Source organism: Acanthaster planci, linkage group LG17 (genome assembly GCF_054643075.1).
Source record: "Acanthaster planci isolate LZ-2023a linkage group LG17, COTS_SCS, whole genome shotgun sequence".
NCBI classification, from domain to species: domain Eukaryota; kingdom Metazoa; phylum Echinodermata; class Asteroidea; order Valvatida; family Acanthasteridae; genus Acanthaster; species Acanthaster planci.
The window spans coordinates 2,301,651-2,322,395 of NC_141793.1; the positions used below are offsets into that span (position 1 = coordinate 2,301,651).

The 20,745-nt window shown below is 44.0% G+C and overlaps 2 protein-coding genes across 2 annotated transcripts; both read left to right on the forward strand.

The window, feature by feature from the left end:
• The first annotated feature begins 120 nt into the window (after positions 1–120).
• On the forward strand, positions 121–4,643 carry LOC110982629 (uncharacterized). Its single transcript, XM_022241187.2, has 5 exons — positions 121–821; positions 1,011–1,151; positions 1,423–1,487; positions 1,891–2,029; positions 2,563–4,643. The coding sequence occupies exons 1-5, from the start codon at positions 189–191 to the stop codon at positions 2,812–2,814; spliced, it is 1,230 nt and encodes a 409-aa protein (XP_022096879.2). The 5' UTR covers positions 121–188; the 3' UTR covers positions 2,815–4,643.
• A 2,142-nt stretch (positions 4,644–6,785) lies between these two features.
• On the forward strand, positions 6,786–19,820 carry LOC110982624 (uncharacterized). Its single transcript, XM_022241174.2, has 4 exons — positions 6,786–6,967; positions 18,107–18,233; positions 19,436–19,567; positions 19,775–19,820. Exons 2-4 carry the CDS (start codon positions 18,129–18,131, stop codon positions 19,787–19,789), a joined length of 252 nt encoding a protein of 83 aa, XP_022096866.2. The 5' UTR covers positions 6,786–6,967; positions 18,107–18,128; the 3' UTR covers positions 19,790–19,820.
• Positions 19,821–20,745: the final 925 nt, after the last annotated feature.

A 20,745-nucleotide genomic window follows, 5' to 3' on the forward strand; every position in this document is an offset into this window, starting at 1 on the left:
TAGAATAATTTTGGCAACATGCAACAGTCGTCGCTAAATGTAAAAGGAGAAGGATGCTTGGGTGGTGTGATTGAAGAGCTCTCCGTCTATACGTGTGAGAAAAATCGATGATGCAGATGCTGACGCTGTGACAGTGGGGAGGTCAAAGAGGCGTCAAAGGTTTCTGCATAAACATACAAGAGGCCAAGATGGCGGGCATCTTGACGTGGATGTCTTCTTTGCTTTCCTGTCTTCGTTTCGGTTCCATCTTCGCCTTCCTCTTGTTAGCTCTCTGTGGATCATCCTTTTCATCTCTCAGTAACGAAGCCCCACCTGAGCCCTTGGAACCCGGGTTCCTCTTCTTCAAATTGCTGCAGCAGTACTCCAAAGTCAAAACGCAGTTGATATTGTGCTCTCTGTCGTCCTCCCTGAACGCCGAGGGGGTTTCGCCGCCGGACCGCGGCGTCAAGGGGTCGGCCCCTACCGCCAGCTCGTCGGTTTTGGCCCAGTGCGGCCAAACGGGGAGCACGAGCCTCGACTCGCTGCGCACGGACAGCCTGATTGAGAGGAAAATCAGCGGGGAAGTGGTGGCCAAGTGCAAGAAGGGCGGGGAGAACCTGGTGCAGTGCCTGGCTAAGGACGCCTTCATTAACAAGATCCTGGGAAATTTCGTGGAGGGCCTCCGGCCCGGGATCGCCCGGATGTGCTGCCTGCTCGACGGGTGTGGGGTCGCTGCGAATGGCCTGGGGCAGGTGGTAGGGGAGAACGAAGTTGCCAACTCCAACGCGTGCCTGGGATGTCTGTCCACGGATACGGAGAAAGGCGGCTATAAATCAAAGGAGGTATTTACAATTATGGTAGTAGGATGTTGGTGATATGTGGTGCTTTTATAAGTGGTGATGGTGGTTAGATAAATTGCTACTAATGGCGAGTTTATACTATGAAAGTAATGAAGGTAATTGTTGTGATAATAAGATTTATTCGCTGTTGAATAGTGAATTTATAATCTGATTTCCCAATATTTTGCATAGGTGACTTCTTCCGCAGACCAGTGGTCTTTCTTCCGGTCGCTGTCGAAGATGTTCTGCACGGACACAAAATACAACGATATGCCTTGCTCGAAACTGAACCTTGTTGCCCTCAATATCCTGTCAGGGCCGGCTGAGAAGAAGGTGAGACGAACATCTGAGGTCTGAGACTTGAGAGAGACTTCAGAGCTTCTTTCGATAAATATTGGTTGCAATCTAATCACCTCCCTCCAAAAAACTGTCTTGCTCCATAAAGCCCTTACTAATATGTAGTACAATGTACAGATTTCCACGAGAAAGTGTACATGCTGGAATTCCGGTGAGAACTAAATGAATTCATGAGTTCAGGATTTATGAGGAAAACTACGACGGAAACGTGATTAAACAGAGTGATTTCACTTCCGTTTGACTATAGTTTCGGGAAGGAGCCGCCGATATTCTTAAACACTGCTATCCGACGTTTGCAGGAGACAGCCTGAGGTAAGAGACGTGTCCCTCGCTGTTGACTACAAGAAATGGAACACATGAAAGTGTGCCGCTGTAAAAAAAAAAGATGAACCTGGATGACGTCGCACAAATGGGATTAACATTTTAACAACAAAATTAAAAACAAAAGTTGTCATAGCGATGGTGACAACATGACACTGGAAAGAACTATACGATCAGTCATGACTTACCTCCGGAATAACAAGTTTGTAACAATTTTCAAAATATCAATCTTTACTGTTGGAAAATGGGTTTGAGTCAGTACATAACACATAAAACTACGACCTTTTAAGTATGGCTTACATAAAGTGTACGCTGTATTTATGCAACAAGTGTTTCCACTGTGGAACAATGATTTATTGTTTCAAAGCTGGGCTTAATTTTCCAACTCTTTCAGATTATTCCAGACAATCGCAGGGAATTTAAGCGTCAACGACACTTCCAGAATAAAAGCACTGCTGACGTCACCGATGCCAGAGGTTAGACGATCGTCCATCGTTCAGTTTCTCTCCGGGAACGGTGGCGTGACGAAACAGGTTGTTTTTGTTTACTCGAGAATTTACCGGAATTTACTTTGAACATTACAAAATGGAGTTGTTAGAGGAAATGGAATGCTCTTATCTTATGTCGGGACCGTTGCCTTTCACTATGGAGACAACTGATGGCGCCATTTTTTGAAATCGTGGTGTCAATATTTTGGAGCCTTTTTGTGACTCAATTTTTAAACTCACGTCACCTTGTAGGCCATCCACACGAAGTACTGAATGGGGACAGTTACATTTTGCTTGCCAAGACAAAGTTACTGGCTTGACGTAGTTGTAGGAAACAACGCACCTTCGAAACAAGGATGTTGTGGGACTGCAAACGTGATTGGAATTTGTTTTTGTCTTCGCAACTCGGCCCCCGGAAACTTTGGTCAACGCCTGCACGAGAGTGCAAGCGACCCTGGCACGCAGGCTAAACCCACAAACGGCACACCGGGTGTAAAATACATGTACTTTGATACAGACACGAGGACAACATAGGCAAATAACCCTCCATCGTTTGGTTTTCTACCCACACTTCACAGAAAATGGGCGACCTGACGGCGAGGGCCAAGACCGGCCTGGTCATCATGGGGATCCTGGTGACTATCGGCATCCTGCTGGGGGTGTGGGTCGTCTACCAGAGAGCGAGGTTGTACTTCAACCCCCACGAGGCTGTGCGGTACTCGCAGATCAGCATCAATGACATCTACATTGACGACCCCAATCCGGACGAGGATGAAAACGAGGATGACGGTGACCCTGGGGAGGGGGTGCCCACACCTTACCATACTTGATCTTCAATTCTTTTTTTTTGGGGGGGGAGTCAAGAGTCAATATTTTTGAGGCGATGGGGGCCAAAACAGTCGGGCACGTGATTCGATTAAATGAAAACATATTTATATAGATTTTTAAAATGAATTTCGGCCGTTCCCCCTCTTTTCTCAAAAAAAAAATCGCCATAAACTTCCATAAATGGTTCCAGAGGCTTACCTGTTAAAGTTCTGACTCAAAGGAACGGGAACCAGTGGCTTTTACACAGAATTTGTTGGGTCGATGAGAAAAGCTTCCTGCGGACATAACAGTGAAAGGTCAGTTCTCGCAAGTTTCTTCCAGTTGTGTTTATCAGAGAAAACGCAGCAAATAATATTTCTTCGAGTTTGTAATTGATATATATCAATTAAGAAAGGCCCAGTGCAGATTCTGGCATGCGTGGACAAGGCACAAGCCAATTTGTGAGCCCACTACCTTTCTGGAAAATTTATGTTGGGAAAATTTTTGTTGTTCATATTCCACGGGAATTCGATTACGAAATAAGGTAGAAAATCAATCATACTTTCTGCCTCCATTTGTAAAAGATCAAATCGAAGGTTTGTGACAAAAAGGTGAGATATCATCATTTGCGTCAGAGAATTCTACTCATTTTTTTCTCACTTGCTCTTACAATTTTATGAACGCGTTCGCATAAAATAATCGATTAATATATCAAAATGTGTATATACAAGTACTGTAGAAACATTCCTTTGAGGTAATTCGAAAAATCTTTATTGCTTAGGCGCAGGGCGCCCTCTGTCAACTCTTGCCTTTGTCATACATGTACCACAATCTAAAAGCAATTCCGTGTCCGGGCGGGAGGGGTAGTCTCGGCCCAAGGCTTCAATGATCGATATTAACTGTACGACCTACTAAATGATCTCAAGCGTCCCCAACGAACATCGTTGTTGCATAGCAACATGCACTATTTGTGGCAGACGGCTTGGCGATGTCCCAACTTCATCCTTCCAAATTTTGTGAAAGGCTAGCTATGAAATTTTGTTCGAGGGGGAAGGGGCGGGACGACCAAAGTTCTTCGCGTAAAGGAGAGGGCGCCCTCTAAGTAAGAATTGTGCATTGGATGTTATGATTGTAAATAATTGGTGTTAAATTTAGACGTGGTAGAATAATGTCACTCAAATTACACTGGTGTGGACTTTCACGCCAACGTCCCCTTTTCACCGTTATAAAGGCAAACAAAATGTGTCATGTCCAAACGGTGAGTTCCATTTACATTAGCCTCGATACATCGTTCCTATCCTTATAACGCTGAATAGAAAGGCCAACCCAGCAGACTTTACCCCCATCAAACTCGAGTAGCTTGGAATAACTGAAATATTCTCGAAAGAAGGCATGAGTTGGTGTCTGCTTCCTACTTCACTGGGCCACTCCACACGAAGTCAGTCTCTTTATTGGGCATCATCAGTCTGAAAATTGTCCAAATCCAGAGATTGCGGTGTCATCGGGAAAAAATACTTCTTACTTCCACTTACTGTGTTGCTACTAGCGGGATGCCCCGCTTCGCGCGGCATGCCGCTGGTCGGATAATGATTGTAAATATTTGGCGTTAAATTTAGACATGACAGTAACAGCCAGTGGAACAAAGGGAGCAAGTTATCACGCCATTGTGACATGACACAGAGGTGACCAACACAAGTGTATTCATGTGAAGACAGTCGACCGTGGTTAATGTAGGAGTTATTTTAAAATGTAATTAACTCTATTTTGAAACCAACCACTTGTTATGTATAGATATAAATGGTTCTTCTCATGCATATCCAGCAATAAAAGAAGGGATATAACGGAGACGTTATTACAGCGGGAGAAATTAATTTCATTTGTTAAATTTGAGTTCAAACGGGAAAGGTATTAACACACACTGGACCTAAATACATTGCATACCTACGGTTCACCGCCTTCAGTTGGGACTGCAGCGCAGATGGGATGACTACGGGCGCGCGTTCAAAATGATGTAAATAATCAGTGCGCCAACAAGATACGTTTGTGCACTGCGTGTCTGCCGCGTAAGCATTAATGGTGTGACTTAGGCCACTGAGATGGGCCACTGAGAGAAGTCGCGTCCTGTCCTCCAGGCAATGACAAGGCAGAAGGCATGCGAAGTTAAACACACTGAGTGGACCTTGTTGGTGTAAAGAGTGAAAACTAAATCTGGCGTACCGCCTCGGCATAAATAAGGAAAACGTTCAAGAGCGAAAACAGTCTCCCAAGCCAAATTACCGATGGCCTACTCTAGTTTGAAATGATGAGGGATATGAAAGGAAGAATCAAGCAAAAAGTAGTTCGGTGATGGGTTGTCTATAACGTTCATGTTATGAAGATTTTGATTTAGTTTGTACATCCGGCAGTTCAGAAACACGATATCAGAAGACCAAACAAAACTCCAGACATTTTCAGCTGCGAAAAAAGTTAATGGCATTGGTTTGGATGCGCTAGTTTCTCCAGTAGAGCGGTGTCTTTTTTTATTTGAATGGAACGAAAATGCAGCCGTCTTGTTTCATAATTAAGGTTTCGCTTGTCCTTTAACTTTTTTTGGAGTGGGCTTAAGGTTGAAATTTACGCCCAACATAACAGCTGACTTACGGAAAAGGGAGATCGGTGAATGGGACCGGTTTTTAATGCTAACAAGGAATGACAACCCTTCAAAAGAGGAAACGTGACAACGCGATTATCCTTTGTGTGATCCGCCTAGCGGTCCAAATATCGGAAACACATATAATTTTACAATTTGTTTGCCACTTCGAGTTCATTGAGGATGAACTGAAGCTAAAGAAGGCCCGAGAAATAGCTCATTTTCCCCTCAGGGAAAAGAGTGCGTTTACAGCTACGCGTAAAACTAAATTTAAACGCGATAGTGCGATTATCGCTGTGGGCGCACATTCAGGTTGATGTCGAGCCGCACCGCGCCAGTGTGGTATTTTCGGCCGTCCACTCGAGAGAGCTTCGGGTTCAAAGCTTAAGAAGCGTAAGCACCTCTCCACACTTCGGTTGTCGGTGTTAGCAATATGGGCGATTCACAAACGAGTTTGCCACGCGTTGGCCAATCATAACGCGCAAAATTTGTCGACCCTTTCCAATCGCGCACTGGGTCGACAAATTTCGCGCATTGTGATTGGCCAACGCGTTGCAAACTCTTGGTGGCGCACTATTGTGAAACAGCCGTATTATGTGTTTCGTTTCAAACGGAAAGAATGGTCTCTGCTGTTGCAATAATAATTGAACGGTTTTTTGTAGTGGACCTCTAAAGTTCGTCTTTTTCACTAAAAATTGCTCACTTAGGGCCAAAAATTCATGACTGGGAAGATCTTAAATTCAATTCAGAGACCTGGAGCCAGTGTCCTTCAACGAGGTCACTCAACACCACAGTCAACATTTTGCCTAATGAACGATTACCTTGTGTAGTTAATCATCGTTCTTTGATGTCGGTGGGGGGGTCGTGCAGAAACAAACCCACGTGGGTCGAAACGGTCAGCATTATTCACACGCTCACAAAGAGTCCAGCCGAAATTGCGCGCGAAGGAATCTCGTCATTTCGTACGTTGCGGAGTCTTGCGTCGGCCGTCATTTTCCCCAAACTGCGCCGCAAAATGCCCAAATGCGCTCCCACTGGAAAGTTTATACTGAAGACAGTGACAGTGGCCTTCTGGATTGTAAATAGAAGAATGAAAACATTGCTGATTTGCTTATTCAGCGGTGATCTGCGCAGCTTCCGATCCCTCAACTCACCATGGAAAATGCTCGATGTGAGAAATATCGCCCTTAAAGTAAATAACACATCTGCTCGATGATCATTGCTGAACTGTGTCCCAATGAGACTGGATGAGTTAGTGCACAGGCGCATTAAGGAGACACCACGTGATGCTTATCTTGACCAATCCCATGCCAGAAACGGTGTCAGGCGAAAATTTCTCATCAGTACACGTGCAGTATAAAAGTAGAATATACGCGCCGAAATCAAGCTATTTCCATCGAGTTGGCTGCAACGAAGTCGTGCCAGCGTGCGACTGCGTCTTTGGTACCGGAGAGTGACGGCCGGACAGCCTCGAGCGGCACAGTCGTCGTTTCATCGTGTCAAAAAACTCGAAAGACTGCGTTTCTTCAGTTTCGTCTTTCCAAAGGGTGAGTTGAGCCTGTAAGTCCGAACCATGTGCTATTTGCAAACTTATGCGTACTCGAAAGGTGAAAGGAGATGGTTGGTTGGAGTCAGACGAATCAAGCTTTAATTTGAATTCGCACTTAGAAGACGGTGCTTCAATTGTTTTTCTAATTATTGTTTTGAGATATCGACAGCTGCTTATGCAGGTTGTTAGAAAAAAGTAACCTTTACTTTCTACCAAAATTTGTATCCAATTACAACTTACAGTGTTTTCGTTTGATCTTATTTACTGCTGTCATATTAACCACTTTGAAACATTTCAGTACCGGTATTCTGTTTGTTGATGAAAAACCTGAAGAAGTTTTACCCTCGTGAAAACAAAAAACTTGATGGAAAACAAGAAAGTCAGGCTACAGGTAATCGTGTCACGATTGTGTCAGATCGTTACACACGGTTGCAGGAAACATACACCGCGACAGCATTTTACGAATAACCTCCCACAATAAATGTCAAATCACACAGATAAAAAGAGAAACGGTTCGGGAGTGGACGGGGTTAATGGGTGAAAGGCAACTTGCACGGTCAGGGAATCTTCCCTTTGTATATATCACTAATGATACTTTAATCTACCAAACGGCAAAAGTTTGCTCAGAAGGAAAGAGTTTTGACACTGCAACATGGCCCGGAGTTAGATGGCGTTCTCGTTACGCTACAACAGATATCATTACTATTAAATCAGGGGAGTCAGGTTGGTCAGGTTGGTGTGGAGTCAGGTTGGTGTAGTGGCTCGCTCCTCACCTTCCACCTCTGCGACCCGGGCTCGAATCCCACCTAGGTCAGCATGTGGATTGGGCTTTCAGTCCCCAGTCTGAATCCATGGGCTTTCCCTGCTATATGGGTTTTCCTCCACCTCTAAAACTGAACACTTCTTCATTTTCTTCTCTAATAATTGTCACTTCATCCTGTAACTGGCGCTAAATGCGCCGTCGGATGAACAGAAATTAATGTAAAAAAAAATTCATTCCGCCACGGCGAAAATAATTTCTCAACACTTTTTTTCTTCACATTTCACCCCACGCAGGGCCTACAGGTTCCTCATGCCCGGAACTCATGGGTTTAGCATAAGTAAACATATTACCGAGCGACGTGTTTGTTGGAAATGTATCACGATTCCACGCTTCCGTCGTAAACATCCGGAACGAAGATCTCGTGTTAAATTAAACACTCACACGTAAACACTAAATGCACAGTAAATTGCCAGTATTTTGATGTCAGAGATCATTGATACGGCAGGGAACCAATCTGAGTTGTAAGTCTTCGCACGATAAGCTCGTTTTCGGAATGTTTACGACAACGCCGTGGATATTGCCTTTAAACACGTCGCCTGAGGAAATATGTCATCATTCCAAAACCTAGCATTTGGATAATTTCTTATGGAACACTTCAATGACATTTCAGCTACCTCCACAAGTCAAGTGTGAAAAGGTTTAAATTTTCGCTGGGACAGAATGAATTTGATACCCTGGCTAACCGCAACGCTGTTGAATCGCCGACGAAACGTGAACAATTTCCGCCCGTTCGGGAGAAAATCCTTTCCAAACCTTCTGCGGTGAACGCAATTAAAATGTGATTGCCGTGTTCATGTCGTGTTGTGCAGCTGGGATTATTGTTCACCGTCCTCGCCGTGAAACGCTCGCTATTCACGGCCCTGTCGAAAAAAGACTGGGCTGTAATGTTCCCGCTACGGGGGGGGGTCAGGCAGGCTTAGAATAATCACGCTGGAAAAATCCTGGCTTGTTGGCGATTGAGTGCACTTGCGCATGTAAATGAATTAAGGACCTTTTAGGGAAAATAAATAAACGATTAAACAAGACGAAGTGCAAGGCACGCCGGTCGCCAAGGATTAGTGCCAGTTTAAATTTAGATTTGGTTGACGTCAGCACCTGCATTCTCAAACACATCTATAAGAATAGGGGGGATTCACAATAGTTCGCCTCCAAGAGTTTGCCACGCGTTGACCAATCACAGTGCGCGAAATCTGTCGACCTTTTCCGAACGCGCATTGGGTCGACATTTCTCGCGCACTGTGATTGGCCAACGCGTTGCAAACTCTTGATGTCGCACCATTGTGAAACACCCGTATTCCGGTCTAGTGTGTATGTTAATTAATGTTCAATTGTTTACATTCAGTACATACCTGAAAAGTCAAATCGACACTTTTTCTCATTTTTAAACAATTAAAAACAAATAAAGTTAACACCTGTACGACAGTGATGCATCAGTGTAACTAGCACAGATCACAACATTAATCAGGTGGGTTGCTAAAATAAAGAAAATATGAGTAGAAACGGGTTAACTCCTATGATGTTCAGTCTTTTAAATTTGGTTACCAAAAACGCTATAAGAACCCCAAACTTTTCTGCATTAAACACCATATATGGATTTCCCCCCAATTTTGTTCGAAATGGGCAAGGGCTGTGGAGACAAGGAAGTATTGAAAAATTTCCGTTTCCCTATACCCCATTTTTTCTTCCTTTGACCTCCCCATAACACAATCGCGGGACTAGCGACTCATGGTCTTGTACGCCGCATGCCACCCACCCGCGGGAATGGCAGTAGGCCCTATAACTATATGAGATTCGATGAATGTTTGGTCTAATTCCGTTTGCACCTTCAGCAATTGCGTGCTCGTACCCAAAGGATTTTCGTGCAATCGGCAGCCGACCCCAGGTGGTTGCCCCACTACATCAAAATGAGAAAGTTAGTCCGCTCGGCCGAACGCGTCTTTCTCTACAACAACGGGCCAACCATATGCGTAATGACACTCAATCTTTGTTAACATGCGTGGTACTCCGCATTGGCGATGCTCCCAGAGGCGGGTATTCATTTTTGACTCAAAGGCCGAAGTCGATGTAGACATTTCGAGAGGTGGTTAATTTAATGTCCCAATGGGTCGGCGGAGGAACAGGCGATGTCAAGAAAAGAAGAAGTCTCGAATGCATAATTATCGAAGGCGATGGCGTGGCCGTTTGGGGTTCCAAAAAGTGGTTGGATAACTCTATGATGCACGTGCTCAACAGGCAATCGGACGCTCTGAAAACACTTTGAAAAAAAACTACAGATAGCTTTACAAAAAAATGTAAAAGAGAGAAATAAATCTTATAAAAGTAGGCCTGTAGTTTCAAACTTGCGCACTAATCTCCACAGAAATAGCAATCGGCTTTTCTTTCTCATGCAAGAAAATTGTGCGTCATTCCGAACTGTTTCAAAAACAAAATGGGCTTTGAACATCATGAAAAACCTCTGGGGCTGAGGCTTGACCAACCTATAGTCTGTAAGGTTTACCTAATTAGTCAGCAAACTGGCAGGCGGCCTCGCATCTCTATATGAAAACTGCAGATTGCTAAAAATGGCTTAGTTTATGTTCCTTCGGAACATCAATGACGTCTCAATAAAAGGACATCTTTCCTGGCGGGAACCGAGACGGAGAATGTTAAGCTATTGTTCCCGTAACGAGGCGGCAGGTTTGCGCGGTCTGTAGGCCGGGCAACGCATCGCCGGGACCCTTGGATCGGATTACCTCTTGCACGGCCGATTCGGTTACATTTTCACAACTGGGTGATTTCCTCGATTTTGATCTCGTTCCCTCTGAAATAACTACCCCTTGGGCTGGGCGCAGCGGGCGATCTAATTCTGTTGCAGCGTCTCCTCGCGCGGATCGTGACTTTCCAAGGTGGAAAACAGGGGTGCTTGTCAGAGCAACAGGCGGTCGACTCGAGGCATTCAACGGACAGTAAGTCGTCTAGTAAAGTAGCAACAAAAGCAATACTTGTAACACAGTGATACACCATCGCTCGGCCTGTCAATGAAAGTTATGATTCAATTTTTTTTCTTTCCTTTTGTTGTTAAAACTTTAACTTTAAGCACTGGAGTATCTAACAAGACACACAGGGACACTTCGTCCCCTGGGGACAAGTTCCAATTTTGTTAGGCATTGGAAACGCCAACAGTGTATTAACATGTAGTGCCTTCCTTGAGAGGAGAATGATTCCTTTAAAGATACCGAAGTGGACAGTCGTTTCAGAGAAAAAATCCACATGCTCCTCTGCCGCAAGCCCGGATATGCTATGCAGTTTCGCGGTATAGCGAAGTAGCTTCCTAGTTCCTACCGTGTATCAACAAACATAGTTGCTGCTATCTAACAATTATTTTTTCACGTCATCAATCCCTTCAACAGGGTTTATTTTTTACGAAAACGACCGGTTCTTGATAAGTAGCGGTTCGACCGTGCACATGGTACATGGTTAACTGTGGGCCTGGCCAGCCATTCAGAAGTTGAGTAACGGTGATAAAACGCGCTCCATTTTTGGCCAGGAAACCAGTTACGCGCATGCTCTATCTTACTCGGAAGGCTGTCTGCTGCCATCAAGAGTCTCACCAGGGTTAAAATGGCGAGATACTGCACCCCAAACAAATAAAACATGTTAATCCGTACAAGTCATAATCGTATAAGGATGCAGGCCAGTAACTAGGCCCACAATTGCATGCGCGGAGCGAATCGTGATTTGTATGCTGTCAAATTCTCTGGTTATAAGGACATTTCGTGGCACGTGGCTGGATGGTTTGTATTTCTGAAAGTATCGGACAAAACGAGGCCCTCTGAATCGCTCTATTTTAGCAATGGAGGGCGGGCATCGATTTTCAATATGGCGATGAGCCTCCTGATTATTTTGAGGGGTGACTATTTCTGGAGAGAAATATCTTCGAAAGTCACCGGTTACATCACTGAACTTTGAAAGGCAAATGAAAGATGGGGAAGTGAGCTTTCATTTAAAATTTGTCTTAAACACCTAGGAAACATATTTTTTCTGATTATGAAATTTTGAAGTTGGGAAATCTCCCCCTTCACGTTGCGACAAAAGAACGTACCAACAGTGAAGTGTATTATTGAGACAAATGCAATACCGAATCATAACAGAGGTGTCAGTATATGGCTACGGCTCAATTTGGTTTTCACCACGAAAGGAAACGTGGGACTCACGCGTGGGGCCGGGGTTGAGTTGACGAACGGAAGTTGGCTGCATTAGTAACGCGAGACTCGTTGCATGGTTTCGCTAACTTGGTAAAACGGGGCATTAAAGAGAGAGGAGAAGGGGGCCAAATTGTACTTTGGAGGGTCAGTGACATGAGTGTAGAGCAACAGGATGTTGGAGAGTGCAAACCAGAGAAACGGCATTTCAGGGTATTTTTTATAGGCTAAAACGGTCATTTTGCACGCTAAATCGGCGTCTACGTGAAAAAAAATACAACTCGGCATGTGATCTGATCTGCGAGCTTAAAGAAAACAAGATTTTCAACACCAAACCACTATTCGAATGCAAATATTGAACGATGGATTGGGAAAGCGATTCGCTCCGATACTGCTCATCCACACTTTAGTTAATTATTACTATTTTTTCAGTAGCCATTATCGCAAATATACGGCACTGGAGTTTCGGTAGTTGAATGATCAGAACAGGAAACGGAGATCACTAGCGGACAGCTGCATGATAAAGGCCCCTGGGGAAAGTCTCAAATGAGAGGAATTGAGAGGCCGCACGACCAACTGGGAATTACGAATGCAAACACCCAGGACGCGACAAACGTCAGATCGGGCGAGCAGCTCATCAATTTCCGATTGTCCGATACGTCAATATGAGTTTCATTGGCACGGACGTCTCCGCAAGAAGTAAAGTTACGTCCATTATTATAGCCGTAAAGGAATAGCCAATATAGCAGTCTATCAAATACGGGCGATTCACAAGAGTGCGCCTCCAAGAGTTTGCAACGCAGTGGCCAATCACAACGCGCGAAGTCTGCCGACCCTTTCCAAACACGCATTGGGTCAACAGATTTCGCGCATTGCGATTGGCCAACGCGTTGCAACCTCTTGGAGGCGCACTAGTGTGAAACGCCCTTTTTAATGAAGCGACCTCAAGACATCCAACCGCGCGTGCGCTAGGCTTAATGCTTACAACTTTTAACAGGACCGCTCTTCTGAGAAACTGAAATTAAAGATAGGCCTTACCTTTTCCTTGTAGGACGAGAGAAGTGATTATGGCATTGTGAACAAACAGCATCAACAAGATGGAGCCTGGTGTGTACTCATTATACAGAAGGGACTCCTACGCACTCCTGATGCAAAAAAAAGGGGTCGTCCAATTAAACGTAACCTTTTTTGAGTGAAGCACAAAATCGCGCACTGAACCTTTTGTGTTCGGGAATCGGCGAAGAGCGAGTGGACTGCAGTGCGCTTTTTATGGCAATTCAGTTTTCCTGGGCATTATTCCGCGGCTATCATTTCGAAGGTAATTTCCAATTGTCGCATAGACATGTCGTTTCCTACTTTTTGTGGCTTTTGGAAAGTACAGATATTGAAGAGGGAAAAAAGAGATTCTGGATATTAAATTAATCATTCACCAAAGAGGATGTTATTGGGATTTTTTTAAAAGATTAAATTTAATCAAGTAACTAATCTCCGGGATAATTACACCGAAATGTCAATGCTGAAGGTCAACTAGCGGCACGAGAGAACGGTCTTTCCTGAGTGCCCGCAGCTCTCTTGAAATCCTTTACAAATCACTCGGTAGAGGGTGGATGTTTACAATCACAGTAATCCAACCCCTCGCAGAAATTTTTTTGAAGGAGAAACAGGACGAAAAGGTTCTATTTCTAGATATTCTTTGTCTAAAAGCTCCACAGCGTTTTAATCCCATCCGGCCTGAACGTATTCAATGATAAACCGGTATGCCTGGCAATTCTGAACACTTCTTTCAACATTACAACGTTTACGTAAGCACATCGAAGTAATTTCTCTGATTGGTGGAGAAATACCTCTGCTGGCAATTAATTTCGCAGATATACCACCGCAGACGGCAAGGTATAGGTACTTGTAGCAATTTGCAAAAGATTTCTCATTAATGGGTAAGCGACCTCTAAGCTCCAGCGTTTGGTTTCGTGAATGATGTTTGCATATAAGTCAAAGAAAAAAAGCGTTCCATGTTAAATTAGGAAAATCAAAGAACGGGAGCCTGTTTGGGGAGATCATCCCACACGATCGTCCTTCGCTGTTTGCTTTGAAAATGATACTGAATACGACATGGGTCAATTAATATTTTTGACATAGGCTGGATTACGAGTTTGCATGCAAACTACACCACCTATCAAAAACAATGTTCAAACTGGCCTTCACCAAGACATCACGACATCGGATCTGAACAGTCGAACGAACGCATTACGACGCCCTGCAGTGTACGACGTGCGGAAACGCCAGCGGGTTCAATTAAGGAGGCATTCGGCTCGTCCTCGGCAAGGATCACACCAAGATATCCGTCCAAATCTCTCTCCCTATCCCCCATGTATAAATGGATAGTGTGCAATAATGAGTCGGTTGAGTAGAGCGCGTCAGTTTACCTGCGCGAGCTCCTCCAAAGGCAACGACGCGAGTGATGGACACACGCTCTTGAAAGCGGGGTGCAGGGTTCACCAACACTGGAGAACATGCGATCTCATGCCCGAAGCTTGGCTGGCTCAGCTAAACACCACGCCTCAGGTTCATCCCACCAGTTTCAAATCGGATCATTTCTTGAATAAGACCAGTCTAGACAGCACTGGAGCAGATCCGATCGAATCAGAAAGTATCAGTTCAAAGCATCATGAACCAAATAAAACCACCCCCCATCAAACAGCATTTTGATCAGATCGGATTAAATTGGAACAGACCGAATGGAATAAGATCAAACTAGATTGGGTCAATTCGGAACAGACGGGGCCAGAATATAGCAAAACGGGTCTGAGTCACACACAGACTGGTCTGGATTAGATCAAGTTGCATCGAATCTGATCACGCAGGATTGGGTCAACTTGGATCAGATTAGGTCAGAGAAAGACCGAACCGGGTCAAAGTTAAGCCAGACTGGTTGGGAGCACATCAAATCAGGATCTGATTAGACTTGAATAGACAATGGTTTGATCTGGATCGGCGCAGATGTTTCTAGATCAGATCGGGTCAGGTCAAACAGGAGTAGACAGCGAGAGCAAACTGTACGCATAGTATCTAAAGATGGCGATGACTCAATAGTTTTCGGAGGTGCGCTTACCTCTCAATAGAATCCATGCCACACGGTCTGCAAGTGCGACCAGGACGAATATCCCTGGAAAACAAACTGCTCTGTGTACACCACAGATATCTTTTTTTCCTCCGGCAAATTGTAAAATCAACGGGGATACATTTATAGGCAGAAGACAGGTCCTCCACGATGCCTGATTTCTCTGTAAAGCCCATGAATTTCTAAGTGTTAGCATAGGCTGGCATAGTATATGCATTTGTGAACATAAGATCGCACCGACGAGCGTCTCAAAGGGCCGGCAACGAAGATCACCGAACGTCAAGTATTACTATGGTTACACTTCAACGTGTTCAAGAGTCAAGTGTGTAAATCATAGAGAATGTGGCGTTGACTTTGTTTTCAAAATGCCTGGTTGCTGAATAAGGCTGACGGCGGAGAATGTGAAATACTGAATTTGGTACCAGAGTTTTGGAATGCGACACCGTTCGCTTTTCCCACGAGTGCTTGGAGAAGCAAAGTACAGACGTAGTGTGCTTCTACTTTTAGCGCAACCAAAACATGTTCAGTAGGATCCCGGCGTGCGTCAACCCAATTACCAATCAGGAAACATTCTTCGGTTCTTTTTAAGGAAGATATCCAGAACTCCTGCCAGTTTAAAGAACAGACTAGTTTGTATATTTAACGAGCAGGTCTATACTTGTCCAGGATGTGCATTTGACGTTTCAAATTTCCGCAGTTTTTCGAATTTCTGTAGACAGCGGATCACATGACAAGAACCGTGAAAAATGACATAACGCACCGAAGTAACGCGCGTTGATGCATTCAAAATGCATCAACTTCAAAATCGCATTATTCCGCAAGTCGGTATTCCACTTGATTCCCCAACTGATCCATATACCCCGATATAAGAAAAATAAGGCCTACTCATCTTGTCGACGAACGTCTGTCGCCACCCGCACCTCCTGGGAGGAAAAGGTATCGCTGCTTTCCCCGATGAAATTAGATCTACGGGTATTGTTCGGTATTGTAGCCGGTAAATCCCCGGTGTTCAATTTTGTTTTCTTAACTCCACTACACGCCATACAGGATACGAAAGCAGAAAGATTTTGTGACTCGCAAAATGACGGTCGAGATTGGACTCGACGCGTCAATTCCCCCCCCCCCCAGTCCCTCATGGCACTTGTGGCCTCACGCACAAGGCCTACGATGTTTTGCATGCAGATGACCTACTACGTTTATTATCTACGGTCGTTTATTATCTTGTTGAATAAATTTTTTGAAGGTAAACATATGCGTCAATAATTTGATGCCTGAGACATTTCAAGAGTTGTATAAAGCAAAAGTCTGTTCTTTCGTTCACTGCCACCATCTCTATGTGCCCAACACAGGTGAGCTTTCATTGATGGAATGACTGTTCAATATATGTGCGAATCGTTGATTATATATGATTAACGATTAACACAATAATTGATAATATGCTCGATAGCGAAATCACGCTTAATCAACGGTAGTTCGAGTTAAACCAGTGTTTTCTATTTCCACGCGGGCACTACGAACACGTGTTTTTTTGCAGACGATAAACGACGTCGACGCTGATTGGTCAATCGCTGCTGGCAAGAAACAAGGCGCGATGCTGTACGGTAGCCTACCTGAACTGGACCTTTCCAAACAGTTGGGAACATCTGTCACTTAAGATTGCAATTCTTTTGAGAAGTAATTAGTAGGTCTAAGGAGGTAAGGATTCTCCAATGTACGGTGATATGGTCCAAAATATCCAGCAGGGGAAAAAAGAGCTGAAATCGCGCTACTTTAGAGGATATTTATGTCTATGCACGTCAAAAAGGGCATCATCGAGTTGATTTATTTCGCCGTTGGAAGAATGGAACAATCAGCAAAAAAACCAAATCACAAGCCCGATTTGAAGTTGAGCAAACATTACTTCGACCGCAAAGCCCGGTTAATATTAAAACGCTTTTTAATTAAACAGATTTGAGGCCGCTTGGGCTTGTCCGGATAAAGGGGCACCTGTCAATTTGCGGTGGATGGAGAAGTTTGGTTTCCAGTAAACCAGAACGATATCCATGTACGTGGGAGTAGGAGTGCACGGGGACGTGCCGTGATGCGCGGATTCGCGGTGGAATCAACTGTAATCGCGGCCGGTAATTTTCGCCGGCGAAACAAAGGACTGCGTCTCTTTTCTCGTACGGGGAAAATGTCACCCCGGTCATCTGTTGAAAATGGACACGGGTGGTCAATGCGAAAGGTCGTTCATCCGGATTCGACAACTTTCCCGCTCAGGGCTTTTGGTCATCAGTCATCACTCATTATCAGGTCGGGTTCTTTTTTTTTTTTAGATTAGAGACAAAAGTCTTGCCTATGCAGCAAAGCAACTTTTTTTTGTACAAACGTGTTGGTTATAGTTTACAGTTGTTATTTAGTTTTTCAAATTTCCCCAACTGCTCTGTTTGCTGGGGAAGTTTCTTTCCGGCAGGCTCAAGAGGTTTCCTGAAAATGTCAAACTGAAGCGTTTGACAAATAAACTGCCCCCCCTTGAAGGAGAGAATGAGTTACCTATAAACCAATGAAAAGGTAGGATGTGGTCATGCGCACTGCTGAGATTGGTCAGGATCTCTGGTTTTTACTGTCTTCACAATGTCCCGTTTACTAGATTTCCTTTAAACAAAGCAGGGGAAGTTGATACTGATGGAAACTCCGGATGTCAGGGTTCTTAACTTTCATATTCACCAGTTAATTCCCGGCTTCAAATGAAATGCTTATCACGAGGCGGAATGCCACAATTCCAGGAAAAGCTGCCCCTTCTTGCATTTCCCTTCTCTTTTCAATCATCTCTATCTTCCATTTCTTTTTCAAGTCTAGTTCCCGTGAGCTGACAATAGTCCAATTCATCCCGACGGCCAACCGCTAGTCTATGTCTATGGCAACTTGGTTAATCTAGTTCCAGTCAATGGAGGCGATGTCCAGCGTTGGCTACCCATTCGATTAAAAGGTCAATTTATCGTTTATTTGTGATCGATTGATTCCGGTTGTACACAGGAGTACTACCTAGGTTGTGACCATGCGGCTTCCGATGCTGATAGTGGCCTGTCTTGCCGTGCCGTGCCTTCTACTTGCTCAAATGGTCAGCTCCGTTCCAATCCTCGACGACAACAACCGCATTCAGGTAAGAAAAACTTCGGTAAAATCTGCTGCCGTAAAATGCGGTATTGGCCATTTACACTGCGTTTGTGTTTAAACTCAAGTCACCTTTTTGTACAGTAGCGCTGCCCAATGGAGAAAAAAAAGTTAAACTCAGAGGAAGCAACTGCAAGGCGAATCTGCGTGATGACAGCGCAAGTTGAACCCGTTTGGACCAATTCGTACATCTACCGCTGTTTTCAAAATGTCTCCTCTGATAATGCAGCCCAACAGGTTGAATGGAAAAGCACTTTGACTTATGATGCTACTCGAGAGGTTGGCAGAGGTTGGTGGGATCATCGAGTGAAGCCATTATAATAATTCTTGTGGGCCAAAAAAAACCTGCCGATAACGTCACTACATGGTGATGAACCCGATGTACACAAATTGGATGGGATTATGCAACCAAAGTGTGACGTAGCAACTTCCTGACGTAGCATCGAATCCACAGACCCTATTAGTCGTGAGCGTCAGAAATGAGCGTCAGAAATGACGCTCATGAAGCCATGCAGCACAAACTGGACGCTCGTTGGTGTATTGGACGTCACTTGTTCCGGTTCCACTGACTTTTTTCTGCTTAAAAAAGCATGTTTCCCAACCCACGGTCAGCAGCATTATACGGCACTAACACTGATACAAATTGCCATCGTCATTAAAAGACAAGTAAACAGGGTAGTCTGGAATACAGGTGTTAACTTCACCACCCCCGGAAAAAGTCAGGAAGAAAAAAAAATATCGGGCTGTTGATGAATCCAGCCGGCGAAGACAAATATAGCAAAACCTTCTCAGAAATAATTATATGCAAACTACGCCCCCAACCACAAGCGACGTCTCCGTCTGCGAAAAAAATGCATCATGTCAAAGAACCATCGACTAAAAGATTTCGAAATCAATGTAACATCCCACGAGAGAGGAATGAAAGTTGTTTCACATAACTGCATACGTCAAATTGATTCCACTTTTCTCTTAAAGGATCTGCAAATCTAGCTGGATGGCATTATAATCATTATCAGTTTCAGTGGGCGGATTTATGATCTGGCATGACGTCACAAGAATTTTAAAAAGTCAACAAGTGGCAAGGGTAGCCGCGCCCCTTATTTGCATAAGCATGCACATGGTTCGAGTCAGGTGAAGCAGCGGGTACCGCGAACTATTTTCAAGATTTAATTTTTGTTTCCCCTTTCTCAGGCATTTGGCGTCGGCGACTGGCCAGTCGATGCTTTTGGCGATGGGGAATATTTGATAGCGACGGACAAGAGGGCGAAGGCCCGAGGCCAGTACTGTATGGACTGGATTCACAACACATGGAGACGGTGCAGAGTAATGAATATTCATGTCGGGAGTATAGCCTTCAGTGTGAAAATGAATAAGCTAATATGAATCATGCATGATCGTGAACATTCAAACACATGAGGAGGTTTTGTGCTGGGAACGTTTCTCGAACACTACGTGAAAAACCCACATACGTTAATAATTATTCATAACTTAACTTGCATAATGAATATTCATTCGACATTTCAATTTCAGGGCAGGAACGGCTAAAACGAACAGCTTGACGCTCTTAAATAAACAGGTAAGAAAATCTCAGCGCAATTTAAGAATAAAAAAGGAAATGCTTGCAAAGGCATTATCATACCATAAACTTGTCTGGATTGACAAACAAAAACATAAGGTCATCATGTCGACAACAAACAAACAAACCGACAAAAACAAATTACTCGCGGTAAGAGTTGACGATAAAAAATGACAAATTATTCTGCCTATAGCCCGGAGACAAGGTAAACAGCAGCATGCATAAATTATGATTCGTATTGGAATCTCACTACGCAGAAATTTTCTCCTCAATCACAACTTACATTGTAGAATGACAGCCTGTAGGTTATTTGAACACTTACAAAGCCCTCCCTCTCTGCATTCATGTTCACCCCTCAACAAAACAACAGGCTACTCTCCGTTAAAAAGCCAGATTTGCTTGACTGATGTTGTCTCTTCATCATCTCCACAGAAAATCCAGGAGCAGCGTGGGCGACGTACTGAGGCCTTGTTTAATCATCGAGTGCCCGTCAAACAAAATAATTTGATTGTGTTTAAACTTCTTTTTTTTCCAAAAAAGGTAACTTTTTTTGCGTGTCTTATCCTCTTCAGGAGAAAATGTTCCATTTGGATATCTAAAGTAATGAGGTCTTTAAAAAACTGAACAAATATTGATTCAATAACTCTACCAAACTTTGAAAGGTTAGACGATGCCGTTTAAACAGACTACAAGGGTATTTCTGCACATACGAATTGTGGTCTTCGCCAACCATTTAGAACACACTATCGAATGGCAGTTTTATAAACAGTGAACAGAAACGATCAACAAAGTTGAACTTTCGCTGTTATCCAGTTAATTCCGTTCAACTTTTTCCATTCTCGAAGTAAAAACAAAGCGACTGTGGCTTAACCGGGACACGCAAGTGCAATTTGAAGTAGTTACAAGTCGAGGTTCTTGCTGGCTG

Coding starts and splice junctions, on each gene's coding strand:
- LOC110982629 (XM_022241187.2), top strand. CDS start 189: ATGGCGGGCATCTTGACGTGGATGTCTTCTTTGCTTTCCTGTCTTCGT. Junction 822..1,010: donor GCGGCTATAAATCAAAGGAG/GTATTTACAATT, acceptor TATTTTGCATAG/GTGACTTCTTCCGCAGACCA. Junction 1,488..1,890: donor TTTGCAGGAGACAGCCTGAG/GTAAGAGACGTG, acceptor CAACTCTTTCAG/ATTATTCCAGACAATCGCAG.
- LOC110982624 (XM_022241174.2), top strand. CDS start 18,129: ATGCGGCTTCCGATGCTGATAGTGGCCTGTCTTGCCGTGCCGTGCCTT. Junction 18,234..19,435: donor ACGACAACAACCGCATTCAG/GTAAGAAAAACT, acceptor CCCCTTTCTCAG/GCATTTGGCGTCGGCGACTG.